General features: G+C 40.7%; 1 protein-coding gene across 1 annotated transcript in view; it reads right to left on the reverse strand.

Moving 5' to 3' along the window:
* Nucleotides 1-9,715, reverse strand: part of LOC122649045 (serine/threonine-protein kinase CTR1-like) — a 59,737-nt gene extending 50,022 nt beyond the window's left edge. The window contains exons 1-4 of the mRNA XM_043842399.1: nucleotides 9,021-9,715; nucleotides 8,098-8,399; nucleotides 7,861-8,005; nucleotides 6,945-7,048 (exon numbers count right to left, since the gene is read on the reverse strand). Of these exons, the coding sequence (XP_043698334.1) occupies nucleotides 6,945-7,048; nucleotides 7,861-8,005; nucleotides 8,098-8,399; nucleotides 9,021-9,626 (1,157 nt within the window). The 5' untranslated portion in view covers nucleotides 9,627-9,715. The remainder of the gene's footprint in view (nucleotides 1-6,944; nucleotides 7,049-7,860; nucleotides 8,006-8,097; nucleotides 8,400-9,020) is intronic.
* Between the last annotated feature and the right edge of the window lie 503 nt (nucleotides 9,716-10,218).

Genomic DNA, 10,218 nt, shown 5'->3' on the forward strand with positions numbered 1-10,218 from the left:
GGATTGTATCTGCTTGATGATGGGCGTCCTCCTCCACCAAAACTACCATCTCCCATTCATCAAAATTCCCTATCTCTTCTGAACTTCAACAATGGCATGACCGATTAGATCATCTCCCTTTAGGAATTTTATCATATTTATTTCCAGCATTAGTTAAACAATGTAATAAGGATGAATTTTTTTGTGAGGCCTGTGTTTTGGCCAAACAATGTCGTTCAACTTATCCTATTTCTAATAAAAGAAGTTCTTCTCTTTTAATATGGTTCATACTGATGTGTGTGATCCTAGTCGAAAACCTTCCCTTTCTGGCCATCGTTAGTTTGTTTCCTTCATTGATTGTCATTCTAGGAGTACATGGGTGTATTTGATGCATAACAAAAGTGATTTTTTTTTTTTGTTTTCAAAATTTTCACAAGTTGGTTCAAACCCAATACAATGTCACTCTTAAAATATTGAGGAGTGACAATGGCAAAGAGTATATGGATGGTCAGTTCCAAAAATACCGTGCAGCCCATGGTATACTCCATCAAACTAGTTGTGTTGATACCCCTGCCCAAAATGGTGTGGCTGAAAGAAAAAACCACCACCTCTTAGAGTTGGCTCGGGCTCTTATGTTTGCCCGTACTGTTCCTCCCAATATTGGGGAGATACTGTCCTTACTGCAGCCTATCTTATTAATAGGATGCCTACCCGAGTTCTTGACTCTCAAACCCTAGCTGACCTTTTACAGGGCTCTTCCGCCTTTGTGGTTGCCCCTAAAGTCTTTGGTTGTGTCTGTTATGCTCAGGATACTCGGTCCCCAAGCAAACTTGAACCCAGTGGCCTACGCTGCATTTTCTTGGGATACTCTCCCTCCCAGAAGGGTTATAAATGTTACTATCCACCCACCCGTCGTACCCTAGTGAGTATGGATGTTGTTTTTCATGAAGCTCTCTCCTACTATCCGACTACCCATCTTCAAGGGGAGAGTTCCAGTGAAGATGTGTTAACTGAGCTCCCTGTATATAACCAGCCTAACCCTAACCCCACTCCTCCTGCTCCTCCCATACCTTTTAACGAAAACAAAGAGGATCTTACACAGGGGGAGAACTTAGATACTAGTAATGATGAAAATCCTATTCAGGGGGAGCTGACTACAGTTCAGAAAACCATTGGAGAATTTTAGAGAAGAATTAATGACTCCAACCTCAAAACCTACCAGAGAGAATATTCCAAACACAAGCAGCTTCCATCCACTGCAGCACTGTTCCCATCCAGTTGCCGGCTCTGGAACCGGATCTCTCCCCTATTCCAAGTAACACCTCTTCTCCTAAACTACCTATTGCCCATCGTAAAGGTATTCAGGCTTGTACTCAGCATCCTATATCTCATGTTGTTTCTTATGAATCCCTTTCTCCATCCTTTCGTGCATTTGTTTCTTCTCTTTCTTCTGTTCGTATTCCCCAGAATTGGCAGGAAGCTCTTACAGATGAAAAGTGGAAGGCAGCAATGATGGAAGAAATGAAGGCCTTACAAAAGAATGATACATGGGATCTTGTGGTTCTTCCTCCAGGAAAAAGACCAGTTGGATGTAAATGGGTGTTTGTGGAGAAACATAAGGTAGATGGCATTGTTGATCGATATAAAGCACGATTGGTGGCAAAGGAGTTTACTCAGACTTATGGGATTGACTACTAGGAGACCTTTGCACCGGTTGCAAAATTAAACACTGCCAGAGTGCTACTATCCTGTGCAGTAAATCTGGGATGGAATTTACAACAGTTAGATGTGAAGAATGTCTTCCTCCATGGAGAGCTTGAAGAGGAAGTATATATGGATATTCCACCTGGTTTCTCATGTGATAAGACCAGCGGCAAGGTATAGAAGTTAAAGCGTGCTTTATACGAGCTGAAGCAGTCACCCCGTGCGTGGTTTGGAAGATTTCACAAGGCTATGGTTTCTGTGGGATATAAGCAGAGCAATGCTGACCATACTCTGTTTATAAAAAGGAATGGTGATAAAATTACCATTCTCATAGTCTATATGGATGACATTGTGATAATCGGGAATAATGGTGATGAGATCAACAAGTTGAAGACTTTCCTTGGCTGAGAATATTTGAAATAAAAGATGTGGGAAAACTAAAGTACTTTTTAGGGATAGAAGTTGCTCGACCCTCTAAAGGAATCTTTCTCTCTCAAAGGACGTATATCCTAGATTTATTGTCGGAGACTGGGATGTTAGGGTGTCATCCTTCTGATACACCTATGGAAGCTACTGCACGGCTCAAGGAAAAGGAGGGTGAACCAGTTGACAAAGGTCGTTATCAGAGGTTGGTGGAAAAGCTTATTTACCTATCTCCTACACGGCCAGACATAGCCATTGTTGTGAACATAGTAAGACAGTTCATGCATGATCCTTATTCCTCTCACATGGATGTTGTTCTTCGAATTCTCCGTTACTTGAAGTCAGCCCCAGGAAAAGGAATTCTTTTATCTCCTCATGGCCATCTTCGAGTTGAAGTATATGCCGATGCTGATTGGGCTAGATCCTCTGAGAGAAAGTCCATCTCTGGCTATTGCTCATTTGTAGGTGGAAATCTTGTCACATGGCGTAGTAAAAAGTAGAACGTAATGGCAAGGTCTAGTGCTGAAGCAGAATTTCGTGCTATGGCACATGGCATCTGTGAACTATTATGGCTTAAAGGTTTATTGCAATATCTTGGTGCTCCTATCCTTCTTCCCATGATGTTGTATTGTGACAATAAGGCTACCATTAGCATTGCTCACAATCCTGTTCAACGTGATCGTACCAAGCATGTGGAGATTGATAGGCACTTTATCAAAGAGAAGTTGGAAGAAGGGCTAATCTGTGTTCCTTTTGTGAAGTCTGCTGACCAATTAGCCGATGTGTTCACTAAGGGGTTAAGTGGGAAAGTCTTTCATCCTATTTTAGTCAAGTTGGGCATGTTCGATATTTAGGCTCCAACTTGAGGGGGAGTGTTAAAATAATGTAATTCTACCCGATAGGGGTATTTTTGGGTTTTTCCCCTCTAGTCGATTCCTATTTAGTATTCCTAATTAGAATCGGCAAGGGGGAATTTTCCTAGTTTGAGTCTGAATATTTGAAACTCTTTTTATTCTAAATAAAGGGCTTGATGATCCCTATTGATCACTCAAGCATTCAGTTCTAAGGGCTGTTTACAATAACTATCACAAGAAAAAGCAAAATAATGTTCAATGTTTTCTATTGCTTTTATGGTATTACAACTTGGTTTGTCAACTGAGATTGATCTTCAAACTAGTGAGCCTGTGTTCATCAATTTCCAGCATTAGTTCATGACTCAGATTATAGAATGATTTACGTCAGATTGTTCTACGATATGTAAGTCAAACTTTTGTGTGGTTTGCGATATAGTTTTCAGAAAATCAGATCTCTCAGAAACTTGGGCCAGACCTTACAAGAACATCAAATGAAATGAGTTTGGAGGATCTGCAATTAGTGTAGGTTAAGAACCTAGGTGCCTAAGCTGTTCAGTTGCTCTTTGCCCAGACTTCAAGTTGGTTTTCTGGACCACTCATAGCTCTGCACTACAGTCAATTTTAGTGGATTTTAGTATTTTACTAATTTCCTGTGGACTATAGAGACCACAATTATTTTATTTTCACAGAGATATAAGTGAACTAATGAGTAATGACTACCCAAGTTTCCTTTGATTCAAGGCGCAAGCCACGCAACTGTATTTTCTTTTGACTTTTATTTCCATTAACCAAGCTGACTGTATTTGAGGGATCCAGTCCATTAACTACTTATACCGTTAGATACATTTCACAATGAAATATATATATATATTATTTTTAGAGAAAAAAAGAATACAGTAGTATGCCCTAATATAGGAAGGTGAGCCAAGAGACCTCACATCAAAGTGAAGTCGTAAACTCAAACGGCAACATCTCACAGAAGCAAACTGTACCCCAACAACGCCTCTGTCTCACAACTCCCTTTTTAGCCAAGGAGGCTGCCACATCTTTAGTGACCTAGGCCCAATGGAACAAGAATTCAATGAGGCCATTTATTTAAAATGTAAGGATATTCACAAATTTCAGTAGTCCTCTTTTCCTATTTCTCATCCATATAATACCCAAGAACTCACCTCGACAACGATGTTGGAAATGCCCTTGATACCAAACCCTACCCTGCAAGTGACAGAAGCTCTGCCCTAGCTGACCCTCAGCAGAAGTCCAAGCAAAACCCCACCTGTTACTCCCACATAAGTTCTCCCTATACCCCCAGTTATAAAAAAGACCCATGATACCCTTAGAACATCTATCAAAATTCTTCTTGACAAATCAATCTGGATCCTAACTAAAGTTCTCAATCTGAAAGACTGGATCACCAGATAGTGTCTCTCAACTCAAGGAGCAGCTTGGATCAGCAGATACCAATCCCTGAAGTGAGTCTGCAGATGCCAAATGAGCTACTCGAACAGTGGTGTTATGAATACTGTGCTGAAGGTGTATGTACGTAGGCATAAGGGGCAGGCCAGAAGACAATGGTTAAGGTCCTAATAGGCCAGAAACAGGCTCATAAAACCAGTCACGGTTCTGGTTCTGATCCTTGACTGGGCCAGCCTCTAGTCCAAGCTTGCGTGGGCCAGCTAAGGCTTGCACATGACTTGGTATGGGCCCCATAAAGCCAGATTGCATGGGTTGGAGATTTGGAGCTGCAAAGGATCTAGTAGTCACTAATTATCTAATTTCTAATTTCATGCGATAAGCAACTTAGTGATTAAGCTATACTAAGTAGAAGTTTCTATTTTTATTGATTTCTATTTTCAATGTATTAGCAATGGATTCTCTCTAGAAGGTTTCCATTCTAAAGCTTTCTTGACAACCATGTAGCACTCCATACATAGAGGGTTTCTATTCTTGTATCCTGGCCATTGGTTATTAATAAAGAGCAAGGGGCAGCTAGCCCATGATTTGGATGTTTAATCAATTAAGCTCTTATGTGTGTGTTCACTGTGGTGATTCAGTTGCACCCAAGGTGGTGAAGCTTGGAGGGAGGATGGAGAAGCCAAGCCATATCTGTCTCTTCTTTTCTTCTTCCTTTACTATTCTGCAGACATTCCAGCAGCTTTTCTCTCTCTACCATGGGTTCTTCTTGGGTGATTTCTAAACTTATTCTGTATTTTTATTTAATTCTTTATTGTTGCTCTTATAGTTCTTTTCATCTTCTATTAATTTACATATTGTTTCAGGTCATGAGATAGGTCTAATTTTTTATCATATAAGTCTGAAGTTCAGTCTCAGATTTCAGAGCATCTAACCATCAGACTGGGCAGTTGATTATGTTAATCCCTATGACCCTATCCCTTTTCCTTTCTATTTTCTGTTCTCTTTACTTTCTATTTTCTATCCATGTGTGTTGCTCCTAATCTAACCATCACTTTGCTTTGATATTTTACCATACTCACCCCATTAGGACCTCTATTATATATTAGGTTCAGCCCCATCAAATTTGTAGTTTGCACGATGTAATCATATTAAGTTTCAGTTATATTTCTGTCTTTAGGTTCACTGCAATTCTGGTTTCTCTTAGGTTTGCTAGTGTTTGTTTGTTTCAGCCTAACTTACCACATCGATTGATATCAGACCTATGGCTGGCAGTGATCCACAGCCCTCCCAGGCACTTAGTGATGATGAAAAATTGAATCACCTCATAGACATAATGACACAACTCACTCAATGTTTCACATACATAGAGCAGCAGCGTATGGGTCCCCGTAATGACAATCATAGACCTCAAGAAGATGCACATATTTACTCTACAGCCAACAACTTCACAAGCTTGAGATAGGATAAGACACAGACATAAGAGTCCCGTCGGCCGGGAAGAGATTTTTTCGATGGATTTTGGACTCCAGTCTCCTTCTGACCTTACCTAATAGTAGTTCAGTCTCTTCCCCCCCCCCCCCCGAGGGAAAGCCCTTTCCAGATGGAGTAGTTCATCTGTGCCTTGAAAACCGGCCGTATACCAAACCCACAACAACAGGCCCATCTGCTCTTCTTGCTGGAATTATGCATCAATAATCTAACCATCACTTTGTTTTGATCTTTTAGCAACCACATATTTGTAGTTTGCAAGATCTAATCAAACTAAGTTTCTGTCCTAGTTCTCAGTCTTTAGGTTCACTGCAATTTTGGTTTCTCTTAGGTTTGCTAGTGTTTGTTTGTTTTAGCTTAGCTTACCTCATCAGAAGGAATCCCAAAAATAGTTGGATTTCACTCCTCCCAAATAAGCAAGAAATAGAGAGTAGCATATGTCTCCAAAGGAACTTGCCCCTAGTCCCATACGAAGCAACATGTCAAAACTACAGTAATTCCTTTATCTTTAGGAAAAACTCAAATCACAAGGAAAACCTTCAAAATATGGTGCCAGACCTCTTTAGTGAAAGAAAAATAGAGGAAAGGTGCTTAGCTGCTTCACCACAATCAAGCATATGAGACGACCAAAAGAAGAGAGACACATGCCACCATTCTCTTTTTGATATGTATCAGGGTCATCACTGTCTTTTTGGCAATCTTCCAACGCAGCTCCTTGCATTTCAAAGGGACATGTGGCTTCCAAAAAACCTAAAAAAGGGAACGGGCCAAGAGGATTTTCTGTCCATTAGGGATAAACAGGTTATTTGGACCCACAAATAGAGATTTGGAGGTGAAGTAACCATTTTCTGTAAGAGTTCAGACTCTTATCTTCAGAATTCCAGGACAAGTAGACTCCTGCAAACTATCTAGAAGGTCATGGATACTTTAGAACTCAAACTACCAAAACCTTTCCAAGCATCATGGTTTCAACCCCCTCACCTCCAACACACTACACACTAATTTATTCACAAAATCAACATGGAGAAATCAGAGAACAATGTGGATTCAAACAAATTGAATTTGGTCAGCATGGCATACCTGTCAAGTCCAAACCGCACAAGACAGGAGGAAGCATCATCTCTTTGACAATATTTGCAACCCTTAGCAATTCGGCATGGTAAATCAATAGTGTCTGCTAACACCTGTGAAAAGTTATAACTAAATTTGAATGGAATCTCGTTTAAAATTATATATATTTAAAAGAAAAAAAATAAGCTATAAGAAATAACTTTTTATTTGCATGCACAGATACAAGAGAATATAATGCATGTTTGTTTAGTAGAAGAATGAAGAATCCAATACAACACAGATGGCAGACATCATTCAGAGTAAGAAGACACCAACAAAATTATACGAACTCATCCATTAACTATTATAAAACAACAAGCAGGAAAAACGAAAAGGAAAAAAAAAAAAAAAAAACTTTCCAGAGATGAGAAAATTGTGAATAATACCAACAAAGAAGGATTATATATATATATATATATATTATTTTTATTTTTTCACATTAGAACTTTATTGATGAGAATTCCAAATTAACCCCTAGAGAACTATATAAGGATACAGCCTCAAGGGAAAATCAAACTACACTAAGTGGCATTGCCAGTCACGTATAATCCTGAAAACTGTCTTTCTTAAAACCCTTCCATTCATAGTTGTCAAGGCGTCGCCTTGGTGTCCAAACACCTTGATTGCCTTGGACACCTTGGTAGCCTAGACGGGTGCCTTGGACACCTTGGTCGCCTTTCGTTTAGGCCCCCTCCGACACCTTGGGTCGCCTAGACACTTTGACAACTATGCTTCCATTTGGGAAGCCTTAAGCATAAGATCTCAATATTATAAGCACGTTCTAAGTTCTAACAAAAAAGCTTCAATATAATATTAGATTACCCAATTGAGAAAGAAAAAAAAAAAAAAAAGGGAAGAAAGAGGACCTGGAAAAAATTGAATTCACCTTGAACAGCAGAACACGTTGTCTGCAAAGGCCAACAGACAGACTACCCATGGGAAGCACAATAGAGCTTAAGCAATCCTTCAGAATGGCACTGCAATCCTTCCAGCGGGAAGCCAAGTCATCTTCTCCAGAAGAAGCTGCACCCCTTGTGATAGACACAAAAGCTTGATTACTAGAAGTCTAGGAGGAACAGAGAGATTATAGGCATTTCTAAACCGAGGTATGTAAACAACTCACCCCATTCGATTGCAGACAAGCGTCGCAAGCTGATCGACCACTTCATTAGTGGTAATGCAGCTACTAGAAATGCTAAGTACCCTATTTAGTAGCTCTTTCAAACCAGGATCACTATGTTTGTCAATCAAAACCACATCAATTGAGAAATCTTCCTTAGGATCAACAGCCCTAAGTGATTCAATTGATGGGACCCGACCATTCTCTTGCAGATCAGTGCATACAGTCCATACATATGGATCCATTCCATGGATCAAGTAAAATCCTTCTGGAATCTTGTCAAAGTAAGATAGGCAGCCAGTCACCTAATGCACAGGATATATAGGAGAGAATATATATCAATTCTATACACATATACATGCCATAAGATAAACAAGGAGCAAATCATAATCAACAATGAACATGACGATTCTATCGCTGGCAATATGATAAAATTACAGAAAGACTGGTAAAGGCTGGGATCATGCAGTGAATCTGGTCATATTTACAAAACCTTCAACAACCCAGAATCCCACTCTTCCCCAGCCCACCACCATCACCCCTTCCCCCCCCCCCCCCAAATGAAAAAAATAATAATAACAAAAGGACCGTTATATCGTGCACTTTATCTGGAATAAGCTATAATGTGCTTATATGACAGATATTTTGCCCAACTGATACGGCATACTACCAGAGAATGGTTTTAACATCGCCTAATTAAGTCTTGAGTGAAGCGCTTCTTCTTCTTCTTCTTCTTCTTTTTATTTATTTTAAGGTTTTTCAAATACAGAACTTTCTAAGTTTTCACAACCTGAATCAAGGACAAACATCCGACTCAATACGAAGAATAAATATAAACCCAATTGAAGCATGCATGTCTACCCAAAGAAAAAAGAGATCAAAATCGAGAGAATTAAAATTGGGATAAGAAAGTAGAAACAACTAACCCAGAATCGGTGAGACAAAGACTCAGCAGAAGCCGATGAGGATGATCTGCTAGCCGATTCATCGGGGACAGGATCCAAGAAATTAGGATCATCGGCACAAGTAGCCTCAGACGAAAGACGAAGCGCCAAAGCAAGCTGCAATTGGTAACTCTCTTCGGTCTGCTGAGCCCAACTCTTACACGAAGAAGACCCCGCCGCATCAATCGACTTCACCCTCAACTCTCCCCCACCAACCTTAAACCCATCATCCTGCGAGTGACTAAACATCTCAGGATCATTCGCCGTCATCGAAAGCGTAGGGAGATAGTAATCCCCAGACAACGAACTCTCTCCAAAGCTGCTCCCACTCGACTGCCTCTGCAATCCCATTGATGGAAATAAATTCCCGATCCGTCCTCCACCTTGTTGCAACCGATGATCCCCATCCCAATCAAAACCCCTGTCAGTCTTCCCCTTATTCTTCTCCCCAGAATGGCTCTCATAAAACGGGCCAGTAGCTGCAACAGTGAATTTCGATGGCTGTTGCTGCGGTTGCAGTTGCTGTTCTTCAGGATATTGGCTGAGCAACATGTAATTCGATCTCCTCCCGCTACCAGGCATCTCCATAGAGAATCAGACCATAAAGCTTCAAACAACCCTAAAAATCTCCGTTTTCTGCATTCACTTGAAGAACTCTTCTTCTTCTTGATCCTAATCCCTTCGTAGTATTTCTCGTCAGCTTCGTAGAGACTTTGGGAGTCCTGAGCACAAGCTGCCGACTCCACCTCCACCTCCACCTCCACCTCCACACTCTTCTCTCTCCTCTCTCTTCTCTCTCCCTCTCTCCTTCTGCAGAAAGCTTAAGGTCGGTCACATCCATAGAATATGGTGACCCACCTAATTGTGCCATATGAATGGTGACATGGCAATTCCAGCCTTTAAGATATTTAAAACATAAATTTTATTGACATCTGTCAGATATTCTATACTTAAATCTAATGGGGGATGAACTGGTGGCTTTCTGGCAGGCGGCTAGACCACTGAAGTTGACACTTGGATTTAAAGTAAGTCCAGGGAAGATTGGGAGTTCAGCCCTCCATTGAAGAGTTCAGATATGCTACCTACATGGGGACGGGTGGGGACAGATCTGAACCTTCTATGGAGATGTGGGACCCATGCCCCATTGAGGAGTTCAGATCTGTCCCCACCCATCTCCATT

Source organism: Telopea speciosissima, chromosome 1, assembly GCF_018873765.1.
Source record: "Telopea speciosissima isolate NSW1024214 ecotype Mountain lineage chromosome 1, Tspe_v1, whole genome shotgun sequence".
NCBI classification, from domain to species: Eukaryota; Viridiplantae; Streptophyta; class Magnoliopsida; order Proteales; family Proteaceae; genus Telopea; species Telopea speciosissima.